The sequence below is a fragment of the Anabrus simplex genome, chromosome 1 (assembly GCF_040414725.1).
Source record: "Anabrus simplex isolate iqAnaSimp1 chromosome 1, ASM4041472v1, whole genome shotgun sequence".
NCBI classification, from domain to species: domain Eukaryota; kingdom Metazoa; phylum Arthropoda; class Insecta; order Orthoptera; family Tettigoniidae; genus Anabrus; species Anabrus simplex.
This window is the reverse complement of record NC_090265.1, coordinates 650,508,241-650,526,314: the sequence shown is the minus strand read 5'-3', so window position 1 is coordinate 650,526,314 and position 18,074 is coordinate 650,508,241. Positions and strand designations below refer to the sequence as shown.

The window sequence follows — 18,074 nt, the reverse complement described above, 5'->3', positions numbered from 1 at the left end:
TTTGTAGTTGATTTAGTGGTTCCAATGATGTAGGACTGAAACAGGGTGACATCGAGATAGTTGCTGTTGTTGCAGGAGACACACAAGCAGCTGTTAACCATATCCTCTGTCATTAAGAAATAAAAGGGACTGGAAGGCTAGTAATCGTACTTTTTAACCTTTTTCAAACAATAGACCCCATCATCTTCATGAAGGAAACTTGCATGTTTTATTTTCAGTTTTGATCCTGTTTTTGATAGTAATTAATCATATGTAATCTCTGAGAGAAATTCCATTTCTTCAACAGATCCTCGTTTATTGCGATCCAGAGGCTACAGCCCTCGTCGATCGGCTTCTGGCTCTGGGCGTGTTGAAATGTATTTCCCCGAAGTGGATGTAGATGTACGGCAGCATGCTTCAAGACAGAGAGAACCCAGTATTCCGCTCAGGTACCAAGCTTATATGAATGTTTATTTAATATTGATATTGTTCATTATTCTCTAATTATTTCATCAAAGTGTATCATTATATTCATTTGATGATGATGGGAATGATCTTGCAGATTATCCCATTGCGATAGATTTTCCCTCTTTTTTCCTCTCTTATGTTTGATGTTCATTTCTATTACTCTTAGCCAATCATACCACTTTCCTCCTTAACTGATTATGTTCTGCTCATAAGACTGCAAGTTTTGCAATATAAACTTTGTATAAAAGAATGTACCTTTATTATGGTTCTGATGAAATTATATTAACCTTTTTATACTTTTTCATTTCAAAATGGAATTTAACTAAATTTCCTGGAAGTTTTTAAAAATGTAAATTTAAATAAAAAGTGTAAATGGGAGGAATAAGCAGTGTTGTAGAGCTCCAACATGCGATCAAAGTTTGTGGAAAACCAAAGTTGTATCAAGAAAAGTTTCTAAATACTTGTTTCTGATACTAACTTTAAAATGATGCCTAACTAAATATAAACTGCAGCAATGTTTGAGGAAGGCCTGCAATGCGACAAGAATGATGATAAACCAAGAAATCCTATGGCTTCAGAGTTAACAGGGGCTTTTGTTATCTAAATGCTGTGTTTGGAAATGAAAATTTGCTCTACAAGCAAACATGCTGCGGAGTTCTGATGACAGTAGCAGCAGTAGACAGACATTTATTTGATGACCCTTTCTTTTTGTTTCAACGTTTTTATCACATGAAAAGTGGTTGATAAATTTCATTAGGAGATGTGAAGGCTACTTTTTTCTTCAAAGCTGTTAATTTTGCATAAGTTATGTTCTATAAATTCTAACATACACCTCTGTTTATCCATGGTAGAGAATCATCTTCTGGATTCCAAAGTTGCCGGTTCAAACCCGGCAGTCCTAGTCGGATTTTTGAAAATCAGAATACAGTATGTCAGATATGCTCACCAACTCACTAATTACCTGTAATATTCATCTGGTCTTTTTGTATACTTTGTCCTCAGCGGCAATCTCCAGTTGGGGAAAGATGAAGTAAGTAAGTAAGTAATACAATGTAGGCTTCTAAAGAATCTTGGGTGATACATCTGGTGTTTACCCAATAAAATTAACTGAAACTCAGCCATTAATTACTCAACAGAGATCCGGTTTCTCCGCCAGCTGGCAGAATAAAACAGAATGTACCGTATATACGTGAATAGTCCCCACACCCTAATGTAGGAAGGGAAATTTTGAAGTATAAGAAGAAAAAGAAAAAGCTTTGTTAAATATTTATATTGAAAACTCTAAATACTTTCTTTCTTCAGCTTATCTAGTTATTTCAATGTTCGCGGGAGCCACCCAGGCTCAGTTTTGGTTTTGGCTGGGGGCTTAAGTGCACATGCCTTTCCTGACGCCAAGTGATTTTTGAGGTGGAAATTTCAACCAAGATTTAACGGGGATTCAAACTTCAGTCTTCCGGGTGGGAAGTCAGCAGCTAAGCCACCGAGCTAATTGTGTCTCTCTCTGAAAACTAAATATTACTGTTCAGTAAATTATAAAATGATGAAAACTCTCAACATATCATAATCTTAAAAATATACTGACATGTGATCTGCATGACTAATTTGCAAGAGTAAATATAAATTTTTCTGGCATGAACAGATGGGGTTTCTTTGGAAATCTTATTTTCATAACTGGCTGGGAGAAGTTGCACATTGCACAATCCTAGTTTTCTTACAAAAACTGAAATTATTTTGTTCAAAAACATTGTGAGCCATCTTAAAACTGTAATTTTTAACTCTCTTGCTACAGCTTTCAGTAGCAGGGGAACTGGCTGCATGGTTAGGGTCGTGTAAGTGTAAGCTTGCGTTCAGGAGATGGTGGGTTTGAATCCCACTGCTGGCAGGGCTGAAGATGTTTTCCCGTGGTTTTCCATTTTGACACCTTTCTTTGTTTAGGCCAGGGGCTTAAGGCCATATGTCCTTCCTGATACCATGTGCTTTCATTATCTGCACTTTTTGATTTTAGTCTGTGAAATGCACAGCAATTACCATTTGTCTTTTAAGATGAGATTTACTTTGTTTCAAATTAAACCATCCACTGTTTGTTAGTTTTCAAACTCATTATTGGTGATAAAGGGCTTGTGGATAATGACTGTACCTCAATTAAGGGCATGGTCACTACATTCCCAATCCTAGGCCTTTCCCATCTTTGTGTCGCCATAAACTTTTGATGTGTTAGTGCGACATTAAACCATTAGCAAAAAAATATATATATATATACAGCTTTCAGTAACACGTTTTACTCATGACTGCACATCCAAACTGTTTCTGTTCAATCACATATTCACTATCCTCATACTCTGTTTTAATTTCCTGGAGACTTCTCTTTTAGCCCGTGAAATTCCCAGTGATTACCATTTATCTGTTCAAGACAAACTTTATTTTCCACCAATCACATGCTGAATCAGACAATGTGGATTATCAGCGGTGTCATCAAAACAACCCCACTGCACTGGCTTCAAGTCCCTAGCCACATCCTTCCTCCAGATCTACGCTTCATGGATTAATAATCTTGTCCGAGAAGCAAGTAAAATACAGGCCAATAAATCACTTCCAATTCATCGAGACTTCCAAAGAATCGCTTCAGCCCGACTGATTTCCAGACCCCCTCCCCTGCTGCTGGCTCAAAAACTGATGAAAGAAAACTACTGTGGACTGCAAACCTGGAATGAAGAATGGACTGCTAAGGCCCCCGACGAATGGAGATCAATCTTTGACCCACGCAGCTCCCGCAGAGTGTATGGGTCCCACTGAACAGAGTGTGCACTTAGCATGGAGGAAGTGGCTCTGCGATGCATTCTTGTGCCTGCGACCTTCTCCAGCTTGTGACTGTGGTGAAGAATTCCAGACGATGTGACACATCACCTTCAGATGCCCACATAGAGCCTTTCGCGGAACTATTGACGACCACCTGACAGCTTCAACAACAGCTATTCAATGGCTGCAACAACTGGACATCCTAGTTTAGTTTTCATTTTTCATTTTTTAATTTATGTATGCTATTTACTTATATTTTACATCATTTCTGTGTTTTTGTATTTCTGTATTTTTCTTTCTGTTTTTCTGTATTGTATATTGCACCCGTCCACCTCCCGAGTCCCAGACTAGCATTTATCTCAGGGGTGTCGGTTCATTATTTAAGTCATCAAATATATATATAACGGCATAATAGAACACGGGGATGAACGGAGCAATTAAAATTAAAATAGGGAAGGCTCGATTGTAAACTTGAATTTAAGGACTCCATGATAGGACTAGGAAGTGACTGTTACTTTAAAAAGGGCATCATCTAACTACAATAAAAAGATTATGAGAGTGGTTTCCTTTGAAATAATTTGCCAGAAGGGGCGGTTTATTACGCCATCTGACGTATGAAACTTTGATACATTTGGCAACGACATTTAAATTTCCACACATGTTACGTACACAAATCACTTGCCATACCGCAAGTGGTATCAATATCTTGCTGGGTTGCTTCTGAAATAAAATGACATTTTGGAGGTATAATTTACGGATCGATTCCATTTGAATCGAACCGTTGTTCAAAGATATAGCTTCCTTCTATCGGGAGCCCGAGCATAACCCATGTTACGGTCGGCTTCCCGATTTAACTAAGATGACGTACTCCGGCTATATACATTTTTCCGAGACCGGTACTCGGACTGGGTAATGTTTCTGTGAAATGCGAAAAACTGGATTCCACGGACAGTTCCTATCTTACGATATCCAGCTGATGCCATACCACTGAATTAGCATTTATATATTATTTACATGTGATTTGAAATGTTGCAAAGTAGCCTCAACAGACTACTGACACAGATGAGATAACGAGAAGCGGTTGGGAAATACCGTGGCAATGGCCCCCCTCGCATCGCGAGCGACGTAAACAAACACGCAAGTATGACTGTAACATTGTCCCATGCGGAAGCCGTACGATAACGAGGTACCAAATGACTCTAATATTATCATTCTCATTATTCAACATACGAATAGAGGGATGTTGTCACCAAACAATTTAATCCACGATCGTCAGAATATTCATGAAATTATTATTATTATTATTATTATTATTATTATGATTATTATTATTGACGGTTCCTGGCACTGTCACGTTTGATTAATATCGTCATTATTATGCGGGACGCAAATACAAATGGTTATTACTGTTATTATTAGTATATCCCTCTCGTGGTTATTATTATTATTAATGAATAGGTGACTCACGATATTATTATTATTCACGTCACTTAAGAGGTTATTATTATTAATGGACCGGTCACCTCCGCCAAAATATATATAGATATCGGTCGCAATTACAAATATTTCACTGATCAACCAACGACATCATTACTGTTATTATTATGACAATTATTATTAATCTGACCGCGATGATTTAACATCGTCCTTACATTATTATTATTATTATTATTATTATCGGTTGCATATTATCATTTAGATTCCCGTTTAACGTCTTTATCAACGCTCATTTAATTAAGGCGGTCCAATCCTTTATCTGCAATATTTATTATTATTATTATCACGACATCATGATTGGCGTCACTCGTCATTACAATTAATACAATATACGACCATTTATGTGGAATGTGAACTCTCATTATCCTTAGATCCGTTGTATCTCAACGAATAGCTGTGCAGTCTATTTATTTCGTACATGCTGTCACGGGTTCGAATGCTACCCGCTGCGTAACTCAGTATTTCTCTGTGACACTGCCCGTACATTTTACACTCGTATCAATATCCGAAGTGTCTCTCGTACGGAATTTATTTTCCTTCCTATCTCAATATTCCTTGATTCGTTTATTTCTCACAGAATTATCAACTGACTTATTTATTCATTTCTGACATCGTACGACCTTTTATTATCTGACTGCAGATTCTCTCACTTTTTCTATCTCATTTTGATCTACGCCTTAGTTCATTCTCCACAAATAATCGTAACATCTTGAAATTATATTTACCAAAATTTTACAATCATGGTTTCGTAATATTTAGTCCTACGTGTTCCGGCTAATGAATCGCAACTTTAAGACACGACATTTATACGTAAAAAAATATTGGACCGTAATTTAAACCACACGTTCATTAACATGTACGGATTATTAGCACCGATCTACATTTCAATATTATTAATTGATCAAATTAAATTACCACGCACTTTATTTCCGAATTAAAAACGACCTCCCATCATTAAATGATTCCCAATAAACTCAACACCTGATCACATAAATTTATTATTACGCACTGCTCACTAAATATTCCAATATCACATGAATTATTATTATATCCAAATTATATAAAAAAAATATCTTCTTCAAAAAAAGTAGTTATATTATTTATTTATTATTATTATTAATAAAAAAAATAATTTTGTCTGTTACACGGTAGTTCACTCTTAATATGTTTAACGCATAACCCCTTTCACAAACTCGATTTATTCTGGCACTAAACACTCCAGATATGATTTACTTTGAATATTATATTAATCGCATCTCACAAATTTAACAACTTCACTATGAAATATGACCATATTAATTACAACAAAACACAACTGGTATGGCGAAGCTGGATTTTCCTTCCATGTCATTACATAGCTCGTTAAAATGATAAAACAGAAAACACATATCGGGTCTTATTTAACTACCATAACCAAAATCAAACGTAAAGAAAATTATTGACTACAAAGAAATATGAATGCATGCATGACTTAACGTACTACACTATATATACAAATTTACATCTCCAACAAACTGAATACATAAAAGACCCGATTATTTACATTATTATTATTTACTACTGTCCGTGCTACAAATTTAGGATGGGGTCGTTAAGCGACCCATCTTGTTACAGAAGGTAACTAAGTATAATCAAATTATTCCCATTTTTCCCATCACGATAACATTTCCCAAATATTATTTACAATTTAGTACTCATCTTAGTTATCGGTATTCCATTACAGCTTTGCAGATGAGAGGCTCCATCCGGCCCCTCTCTGCGTTTTACTCCTCCATTCTTGATGGCGTAGTTCCACAAAAGATTTCCTGGCACATTACCATTTTACACTCGTATCTTAATTTCCACAAACCTTCACCATTTACAACGTTAACACTGAATACTTTAACTTGGATACAACAAATTACTATCCTAGACCCAAGAATTTAATATTTACACTATTTAATCTTCGTCCAACTACCGCACAATGGACCTGGACACGTACGACGAGGTGTCAACTTTTACGCCCGTCGCGATACGCCCGATTCATACGGCACTCTTGACGTGTTCATGACATCGGTTCGATATAGCAAAGTACAGGCTACTATTCCCTGAAAGTACTGTTCGTCACACAGTCTGTTATGTACGTACTTATGGTGATATACTTTATACTACTCTCTTGCAGTGTAATTACTTTACATCACTGATATTCATAAATGACAAACACTGTCCTACGTTAACTGTTTCTAGTTCATTTTGCTTGAGCGCGATCACATTTTACAAACACTGGCGGATGCTTGCGCCATTAAATGACTGTACGTCCGTAGAATTCTAAGTTATCGGCGACCAACAGTTCAGCTCCCGATATTCAATTCAAGTGTACCGCGACCGTCAATTCAGCTCCCGAGATTCACTTCAAGTGTGTTGGCGAGGATCCCTTGCCCCGTATATATGGATGAAGCCTTTTTCCCGCGGATTCGTTGACGTCATACCCCTGAGGGAGGGGGTGGATTTTTAATATCGGTACTCGCACTCCGAATTGGAAGTTAAAAGTTACATCAAATTAATCCACTCCGCTAGCATATCTGCTGGATTAAATATGAACTCCTGGTGATCACAGATTTAGGAGATACGGGTGGATTTAGCTCCTCGCATTTCGCGCCTTCGTAAGCGTCCCTTACAACGTGGTCTTCTTTCAGCCAATGACATTCAAGCTGTCTGGTTTCCAAGAAATCCAGCCTTCAATTTATTTAATTTGCCAATAATTATTGATTATTTTTCCATGCGTGACATCTAATAAATTCATTACATCCATCCGTGTACTCACAATAATTTATTACTGAATACTTTTGTAGTTACGAAAATATCTCATCCATCATTCCTTAAGATGGTATCCCTGAGCCTTCCATTAAATTTTTACGATTGGCCGGCAAGCGGTCACGTGATTTAACTCTCCACCTGCTCGAACTTAGGCCAGCGAACGTACACGCAGCCGCTGTAATTTTCCACGAGCTCCCGGAATTTCCGTCCTGCCAAAAATATCCCAAGGTATTACTCATGTGGTGAGTTTCCTTTGTATGACTCTCCCCCTTCCTCTTTCTGACCAAGACTTATTTGTGGACTCTGTATTTCCTTGTTCGCCAACTAATGATATTCCCTGCTGTGAAGTAGCTAAAAGTTGTCGTGTCGAGCTAATCCGTCAGGCTCCAGTCTGTCGTCCTTCCTTCGCTCTGATTTCGACATTACATAAACGAACTATTTTCAACTACACTTCTGTATTTCAATAAATGTACCATATATTATTTTACCGATCAAATCATGACTGACTATGGGCCTAAGTCACTCGGGTTCAATATATCTCTTTTTTTCTACTTTGTGTTTTACCTTGACTTTTCATATTTATTCTGTTTTGTAAATTATTTGTTGCTTTTACAATGCTACTCAATTTGTACCATAAGCTAAATAACATGCTGCAACTCTTGTTCACATGATACTTTCTTCCCACTGCACAAGTATCAATTTGCTCTGCCTTTTCTATCATTTGGAGCTTTTCTTTAGCCGTTGATGATTTACGAGAACTCTCACCAGCCATCCTAAACACACGTTACTACTTAAACTGATGCCAAGCAAATGACAGGATATGACGTGGCACATTTATCGCTTGTGCCAGGAACAAATTTTCCAACAGAGTGGGTGGAAAAAATGCCAACCTCCAGATTTCTGCATGTCTGCAGCACTGTAGTAACCGTAATACAAATAATACCTACACCCCAACTTTTCATCACCATAATTTGAAAAAGAAAAATGTGTGGGGATTATTTGTCTATGTACGGCAGTCATGTCAAGGTCAAGCGCAGGCGTGCAGGGCATCTTTAGTCCAGTGCGGTCTAGGCTGACACGCTGACTTGAGTGGAGAAATTCGAAGGAGATGCGTTAGGGGTGAACAGTATTCCTTCCTTCATTATGAACGAAGTGTGCTACCTCTAAATGAGAACTGCCCTTCACCAGTATCTTTAATAAGGCACAGTAAATTGTTAATTTACGTGAAATAATAATAAACACACTGTTGATATATACAAAGACAAGAGAATTGTACGCTACATAATTACTACACACATTAACAAAGTATTAAACAAAGAATCAAATTTTTACATGTTCCAAGAGTATTCTAGTTGACAAAACAAAGATGTGATGAAATAATTTTAAAACATTCCAGTGAGCACTTGTCTACACTCTGGTTTTCGTGATTTCGCTTCCTCTGAAAAATAAAAAATATGTTCCCTAAATGTGACTGATTTATGTTTACTGATTTCCTGAGCCCTGTTGACATTTGCAGGCAATGTTAAGCTTAAATGTGATGGCAGACACTATTTTCATTACTGCATCGAGACGTATGTCTGTTTGGTGATCTTCATCCTGGAAAAGAACTGTTCTTATCTATAAGTACTTCCAGAGATTGACAGAATTTTTTTTTAAGGCCGATATTTGGAACTACCATTGTTTGAGTATTACTGTTTCATGTTCTCCTAACAAACTACTTTTTAGAAACACATCACTTAAGTATACTTACAGCTTTCAAAGTACTTTGTAGTTCCACTATTAATTTCAGCCTCTCATCGCCAGTAATACCACTGTACTGATGCACACATGTGATACAGCTCATAATGACGCCTGACATTAAACTTTTGCAGACAACATGCTTTTTACACACTAAGCACTTTTCTCCTTCATGTTTGCAACTTGAAACAGTGCGACCATTCTGGGTCAAATCTACCTTAACTTTTCCTCCTATCGCTCTCGTCTTGCATCATCCTTTTATTTCCCGTGGCTCAAAGAGATCTGGTTTACTCATCCCTGTTGTGAGCAAACGTACTGTCAGTTCAACTCCCCGCCCCAATAGAGAGGGGAAGTTCTGCCTGCACATGTGCAAGGTCATTTCTAGGCCATGCAAGATCTCACTGCGGGCACTGTTTGACATGCCTGATGTACAGTATATCGGCCTACAGATTACTGGTACACCCTCATTGATTTGTTTATTTTTAGTGAACACTTGAATTAAAACACAGAAATCAAATCAATCAGAAATTTTCAGGAAGTGTTTTAAACTAAACTATCTGCTGTTCTTTAGTTTTCAGACTCATTATTGGTGGTAAAGGGCTTGTAGCTAATGAACTTTATGTCAATGGATTGTCATTTGTAGGCCCCTTCTTTTCACTTAGATTTTACAGAACCTTGGATTACTAAGGTACAAATTATTGAGACCACTATATTTTTAAACTGCTTACCTGTACTGTATATTCAAAGGACACTCTTTATCATTTCAGTCATATTCGGTCATCTGAAGACGTAAGCTCTGGCTATTCAAGTGCTGAGCCTCTGTATGCTGGACACCATCCTTCCAAAGGCGAAGGGCTGGTACCTAGCAGGGAGCCTCTCATGAGGACAGCCTCTGTAGGCTCCACCCGCTCAGTTCGACCGAAAAGTTCTCGGGGTGGTGTAGTTTCCAAACGAACTCCTACAACTGAGGTGAGTGTTTTCTGATATTTTCTGAATATTCGTCACTAGATTATTTCTGCCTTACAATAAACTAGATTCATTCATTTATTATCAGCCAGTTAAATCATTATATGTTGAGGCCTCGTAACATCTGTGAGCAACGTAATTACAGTTGAACTTCAATATCTCGAAGTGCTTGCGGAGGCTGAAAATATTTTGAATTATCGAAAATTCGAGGTACAGGAAAACGTGCATACTACTTCGGCTGAAAAAAAAACAAAACCTGCTGTACAGTTATTCACTTCCTAAATTTTTGTTACCAGTGCTACTATATTTCCCTGCATCTAAAATTTTAATATTAGACAGGCTATCATATTAAAACTGCGTGTTTTAAAACCAGTTTTATTATGCAATAAAAAGAAATATTCTCATTTTAGGATACTTAAAAGCCCATATCTTTAAAAAGAAGTTTGTCGATTTCCTATAACAGTTGGGTATGGCTGTGCTGAGGGTTGCATAGTAGCCTAAAGTAGGATTTTAAGTTGCTGTGGCATGCGGCTAGTTCAACAGTTCACTCTAAAATTTAGAGAATGCTTATTCTTCCATAAGGAGACTATTTCAGTTCAGGTTCCTTCTACAGGAATTAAGTTTTATGAGAGAATAATTGAGTACACATCAGCATAATTTTTTGCATAACTTCGAATTACGGAAAAAATATTTTATATCTGGGCTCGAGTTATCCTTTGAGATATCAAAGAATTTTATAAATAGAACTTCAAGTTATAGAAAACACATAACATGTAAAATATATAAGATTCCGTTGGGAAAAGGCAGTTCCTTTGAGATATTGAAAATTCTAGTTATAAATGTTCAAGTTATAGAAGTTTGACTGTATGTAATGGTTATTTCCAGGCAATTCTCTGAATAACCTTCAGTAGTTCGTCATAAGTCCTTGTCCCGTTGGTCCAGTGATTTTCCTCTTGCCCTCTGATATTTTATAGGGCCCTACTCAAGGGCAAGTTTTGTCCAACGACAGTCCTTTCTACAAACCACATGTCCCATCCACTCTCATTTCAGTATTTCCATCCTTTGAATGATTTTGGTGACCTGCTCTTTTTTCTGTCTCTTCGTGTGAAACCCAGCATTGGTCTTTCCATGCATCTTTGAGCTGTTGTAAGATTTTGTTTGATAAATTCATTCAGTGTCTAAATTTCACACCTGTAAGTTAGTACAGGTAGGATGCAATGATCAAAAATTGTTCTCTTAAAGTCTATGGATGTTTTTGATTTAAAGTTGTCTGAGTACCTTCCATACTCTTTCCAGTCGAGCTTGGTGAAGTAATATATTTCTGAATAAACCAGATATTGATTACAAATTATAATATAAGAACTTCAAATTATTTCATAATTACATTGTCATTGTTTGTAAATTGTACCATGATTCATGTAGTCTGTTCTCAGGTTCCTGTTGTAAAAATGTCAATGAAAATTTGTTCAAAAAAACGGATTGAAGTAACATTTTGGACCAAAATTTAGACTTTGCACAATTATGTTATAAGTATGGCATAGCTTGAGGTTATATACAGTAGAGTGAAGAGTACCTGTCCAAAAGTCACCAAATAAGTTTTTATTTGAACATGCTTTTCTTTTAATATATTGCATTTGTTTGGTATGTCTAAAATTGTAGGCTTAAATTTCTTGTCGCACTATATTGACATGTCTTGTTAACTAGAGCTTATTAGACCATGTGTGCATATAGTACATGTCAAAGGGACGTTGGTGTTATACCGTACTTTGTTTCTTTAGCCTTCGTAAATATCTCTGTTCTATTGCAGATTGGGTTTTTTGTAATAGAAAACATTCCCCTCTTTTATCCTCATGCTAATTTCCATACTGAATCATGAATTCTTCATTAATTCACTTCCTAAGCACTTAGAAATTCCTCATGACATCAGTATCTTGATATTCCTCCTTTTCCTAATGGAACAAGAACCTTGTTCACTGTGATCATCTTAACAAGAAATAAACAATTGCCTGTACAGTCAGAAGAGGATGTGGTTTGATCCATCTGTTGGTCAGAGAATACATCAGTATTCACTCAAAGCCTGTGTACAAAAAGGAACTTTAACATTATCCTTATATACTGCTCACACAAAAAAAAGTATCAAACTTTTGGTCGGCTGTAATACTTTGTGTGCCTTTATTTTGCAGACTTAGATTGTACAGAACCAAAACATGTTCATTTTATTTGTACAGAAACCAAAAATGAACAAAAAATACACACACTGGTCCAAAACCGAAAGTCACTACACTTGAATGCAACCGAAAACAAACTGAAACTTACACTTAACACTTTCCAGTACTCTATATTTCCTCCTCTAGCTCGTAGCACAGCAGCACACCAGCGCGGTATGCTTCTGATAAGCCTGCGGATTGCATCCTGGGGGATGGCTCCCCATATTCCAATAATGCTGCTGTCAGTGTGTGTGGGGTTGCTGTGGCCAATTCTGGATACGCCTACCAAGTTGATCCCACAGATGCTCGATACAATTGAGGCCGGGGTTTCATGCGGGCCAGTCCATTACTTGAATTCAGCAGCTGCAAGGAAGTCTCTGGTGGCCCTAGCAGAATGTGCTGTGGCTCGATCATGCACTGATGTGAAATGTTGCCTAATATTGTCTGTGATCGGTAGTGCGTGGTTCTCCAGAACCTTCTCAATGTAGCGCACAGCTGTCAATTGCCCCTGAATGACTACGAGGTCAGTTTTACGGTTCAAATAGATTCCTCCCTAAACCATCACTGATCTGCCACCGTAAGTGACTGATTCCTGTACGTTCCAAGGCAAATCCTTGATGTCGCCAGACTTGAATACGACCATCTGACCCAGAAAGCTGTAATCTGGATTAATCGGCAAAGAATACTGGAGTACAGTGATGGAGCTGCCAGTTGACATGCTGTAGTGCAAATTGCAGACGGCATCTTCAGTGATGAGGGGTGAATCGGGCCACTTTAAGTGGTCTCCGGGAATTGAGCTGACCTCTTAGTCTATTGTGGAGTGTGTACTGACGACAGTCCCATGTGCATCAATTGTTTCACCTTGTAAGTTCCTGGTTGTACTGTGGCAATTTCGGAGGGCCTGCAAACGAAGAAATTGGTTCTCAGCTGGCATTGTTTTCCATTTTCTCCCTGAATCAGGTCACTGTTTGACATTATGTAGCTCTTGATATCGCTGCCATAACCTGCAGATGACTGATTGAGACACTCCGAGCGCTCTGGTGCGTAATGCTGCATGCGTCCTTCCTGAAAGAGGGTTACTGCACACATGACTTTTTCTGATGGTAAATGCCTTCCCTTATCTTGTGCTCTATCTTGCCTGTGCTGACAGCTCACACAGCACTGACAGACCATGCTGTACGCCATGAACCACTCCTGTTTGGGGTACAGTCACAAAGATAACTGCTCGACTGGAGGGTTATGTACTTGACTACAATATTCCACCACATTAATATCACCAAGAGATAAACCAAACAACCCTGCAGAGCACCATGGATGTGAAACAGCATGTGTACACTAGTTCGTACCAAAGTTGTGATACTTTTTTTTTGAACAGTGTATAAATGAGATAATGAGTGTAATGTTACATTGCAGGCATTGCCCTTTTTTTTTTAACTTTGTTATCAGTTCAACTGGGCATGTGTTTTGTAATATTATCTGTGAATATTTTAGAAACTGGCAGATATCTTCAAAAATTCCTTTCCTATTGATTTAAAGTATAGAATTATTTTTCTTTCCAAATTAGTTGTATGTTGTTTTCCAAGAGCAGATTTTCATTTTATTCCATCAATCTGGCATCCTAATACAGCTTCAGCAGGTTGTTGAGTGTCGACAGGAGTGGTCCAGTTTTGGGCATATCAGCAGATGATGCTTATCCATTGGAGAATTCTGCTGTATGCATGCTGTGCGGAAACTACCATTAAAAAATTTCTAATTCGATGAAGAGAGTCCTGACCAATATTAAGATGAAAATTTGCTACTGCTTCCTTTCTTCATTTACTTTTCTTGATTTCTTAAGTGGATTTCTCTTGCATTGTTTGTGGTTGAGTAAGCCAGTGGTGTTCTGATTGAATTCTTTTCACATTTTGAGCTTGACAAGTCTCTTCATGGTCTGACAGTCGAGTATTGTCGATGTGGTCCAGTAAGTTGTTACTTTGTTTGCCATCAGGTCAGCTATTTCATTTCCCGTCAGTCCTGCATGAAAAGGTACCCATTATAATTTAGTTGTCTTATCTTGTTTACTAAGATTGATTATAATTTCTCTTGCTTCTTTTACTGTCTGAGTTACAGGTTGTTCGATGTAATAACTTAAATTGCAGCTTTGCAATCCACTAGGAGAGACAGCTTTCTTGAAAGCCAATGTTCTGAGTGGATTCCTGCTCATGCTTTTCTACCTGAATTCGTAAATGACCCGTCAGTGTAATCCTCTTGGAGGATATCTCTCATTGATGGTTTCTAGCACTAGTTGTTATAGTACTATGGAAATAGTATCTCGTTTCTTAAATTATTTATTTTAACTTCAGGCAGTAAAGAAGGACAGATGTCAAATTAGTAGTATATTTACATACATTCTAAAGTTATTGTTTGTTAAAGGTAATGTGATGTATTCCAAAGGAAACTATGCAGAAAAACTGATCTAATTGATGTCATTTTTGTGGTAGTTTCAGTAAGCATGCCACATTGAAGAGTTCCATTATATAATTTACATTTTATTTACTGTATGTTTTATTTGTCATGTGCAGGCGTGGTCAAATATTGTGTAATGTTCTATTTTGTCTTTCAAAATGCAGCTTAAGGCTGGTTATATAAAAATAAAAAGTAAAAAATAAAAACAAACACCATAATCTCAATTTTTCTCTTATTAAATTGTATTTATAACCCATTCAGTATCTGATATAGTCCCACCCCACCCCTTTCCCTAGGTTCCAACAACACAGCTAACTGCCTAGTTACTCAGGTGGGGAAGAAGATGGAAACCAGCAGCTTACCAGGTAGCGTCCAAGAAAAGATTTGCTGATAAGTTGTTGCTGTATGGTGTTACTTATTTGTGTGTTTTAACTGTGCTTTTAGCTGGTAATACATTGCTTCTGTTCTTGTCTTTTCCCCTCCCATACCTGTATGACAGCATATCTTTTATTACACTCTTGCTCATTTGTACTCTACTTTCTACCATTTGACGTTTTTGAATGAAGGCCTGCTGTCTGCAAAATAATGGTGGAATACAGTACAGTAGTTAAAAATAATTTGTATATTAAGTCAACTTGCATGCCTACATGAAGCTTAATCCAGCCTTTAGTACAAGATCCAAATTTTATCATTTCTTTCTGTTGTAACAGAATGGTTATTCTCTGACAACTTAATTCCTAAAGTAGTTATCATTACAGCTTTGTGTTTGTGGCTAAAAAATTACCTATAGAATTCCCATAAAGTACTCTTAAAATAATTTTAAAATGGTAAATAAAGATTGGAAAGGGTCGAACAAGTGTCAGTAAACAGTAAATAAATTACCTAATGAAAGTTACAAATTTATTTTAAAATATTGATTATTGAGTTAAGAGTAACTGTAGGCCTACTGTAAACAATAAACTTTGTTAGTAGAATGAGTCTTCGTATCAGCTGGGTAGACCAGAATAGGCAGTGAGGAGGTATTGATCAAGATGTGTAGAGAAAAAGAACTGTGTAGGGCTGTTAAGATCAAGAATCTCTCCTACTTTGGCCATATCATGAGGCACCAGGAAACTTGCACTCTCCTCCAAAACAAGGGAAGATGGAAGGGAAGAGAGGTCCTGGGAGACCCCGCACGTTTTGGCTGAGAATCTGTGACAGTGGTTCGGTCAAACAACTATTTCATTATTCTGCACAGCCACCAACAAAACTAAGATAGCCAGAATGACTGCCACTGTCCGATGACACTAGAAGTAGTAGTAGTAGTAGTAGTAGTAGTAGTAGTAGTAGTAGTAGTAGTAGTAGTAGTAGAATGAGTGTATTACTACTAAAATAATCATGAACAAATTGATAATTTACTTAATCATTCTCATTTCTATTAAAATAGTATGAACAATTTTATAATTAAATATATAGTGAGAATTGCAATAAATCACCATAGTATCCTTACGTTATAAAAAGTGAATGATAGGCAGTTGTCAGATAACACTGTTTTGTAGTAGAAGAACCTTCTCTCTACTTCCACAGGTGTAATGGGAACATATTTTAAAAAAAACAGTGTTAAATCCTCTGCAAATATGTCCATTCTGAAGTCGTCTTTCTGACAAAATCCTGGCTGGTTGACACACTCTCTGATGCCCCTTTTTTTAACCAACACAAATTTTCTATTTGTTCTGTTCCCAATTTCAACTTTTACATCTTTATACAGTATTCATTGTTCCTTACTAACTCTATTGACTTGTCCGATGTTTGATTCAATAAAAGTTAATTTACCTTCCATTTGAGGATCAGAAAACAGTTTATGTGTATTCTGAATTGCCTGACATCTCTGCTCTATTAAAGCTATTCACTACTTCACACTCTATCTGAAAATTGTCACATTGGTGTATGCATGCAGTCAACCACCTACCCCAGTGCAATAAAACTGGTGCTGGAGGCAAATCTATATTGCCTCGTCTTTGAAATATGGAGCTTCCACAAAGCTTTTCTTCACAGTAGAAATTAGTCTATCTTCTTCTGAAAACTTTGATCTGACTTACTCCAAGATTCACTGAAAGGCATGGGCCAAATAAGTAACATGCATCATTTTACTGTAAAATGACATATTAGATTTCACTGCCTTTACCTTTAAACATTGTTTCACATGTTAGTAAGGGGAGCACGTTCTCAACCTGTACTCCATTGGGCCACAGGACACGCATCAGTTTTATCAAAAAATTTGTGTAACTGGATGTGGTTCTCCGCCTCCCAACACCTCTTGCGGTCAGAAGAAAAATTCGTTTGGGACTATTAGTATTGTCAGTTTTATTGAGTAGTTTTAATGTGGAACAGTATGACTAGTGGGGTGTTCAAGGAAATCATGTAATTTAGAATTGCTTAGTTTTGCTATCAGAATATTTGTGCTAACATACTCTTCACATAGGCCTAATTCTTTGTAAAAGGAAGATGACTTGCTACTTGATGTGGAAGCACTAATGTAGACAGTTTTCTTTTGTTCTCATTTTCAAGTGCTCTTAAATATTTCTTGCGCCCGATATGTTTTTGTTCAGTGAAACATTTATCTGCGTCGACTTTAACTTCACACATTTTACAGAATAATGCAGTTTGATCATTTGAAATGATGTTTTCTCCAAATTTTGACACTTCTATCTTAAGTGGGATATACACTGGGACAGACTGTCTTAAGTTTTTGTTTAGGCATTTCAATTGCACTACACAGTAAAATGTTACATACACAGCACTTTGCAACACTTCTTTCCTGAGACTGATGTAATGCAGAGTAAGCAGCTACAAAAGAAAACTTTTCTGCACCAGAAGTGAAGAGGAAGTCCCAAATCTGAACATGTGGAGGCACCACACTGTGGTTTCAGCACATTTGACCGCTGTTGTTTCAATTACGCTGATACGCAGGCTGAAGTTGAGTTTAGTTGCTTGAAGAGGGGGAAAAAAAATCTCGCTGACCTGAGCACAAAAAAATATATAAAAAAGACATAAAAATATATATTTAACCACATCATTATAATCTATTTTCCGCTCCAGCAAGCCGGGTGCGGGTGTTTACGAGCCTCTTCCAGTTCATCCTGTCCATTCACAGTTGATGTTCTACCTTTTGCTGTTAATTTACATCACGTTTGGCAAGGTCTT

The 18,074-nt window shown here is 37.2% G+C and overlaps 1 protein-coding gene across 1 annotated transcript in view; it reads left to right on the top strand.

The window, feature by feature from the left end:
* LOC136857276 (uncharacterized) overlaps positions 1 to 18,074 on the top strand; it is a 300,734-nt gene that overhangs the window by 263,569 nt on the left and 19,091 nt on the right. The window contains exons 7-8 of the mRNA XM_067135803.2: positions 287 to 428; positions 10,041 to 10,242. Coding sequence (XP_066991904.2) covers positions 287 to 428; positions 10,041 to 10,242 — 344 coding nt within the window. The remainder of the gene's footprint in view (positions 1 to 286; positions 429 to 10,040; positions 10,243 to 18,074) is intronic.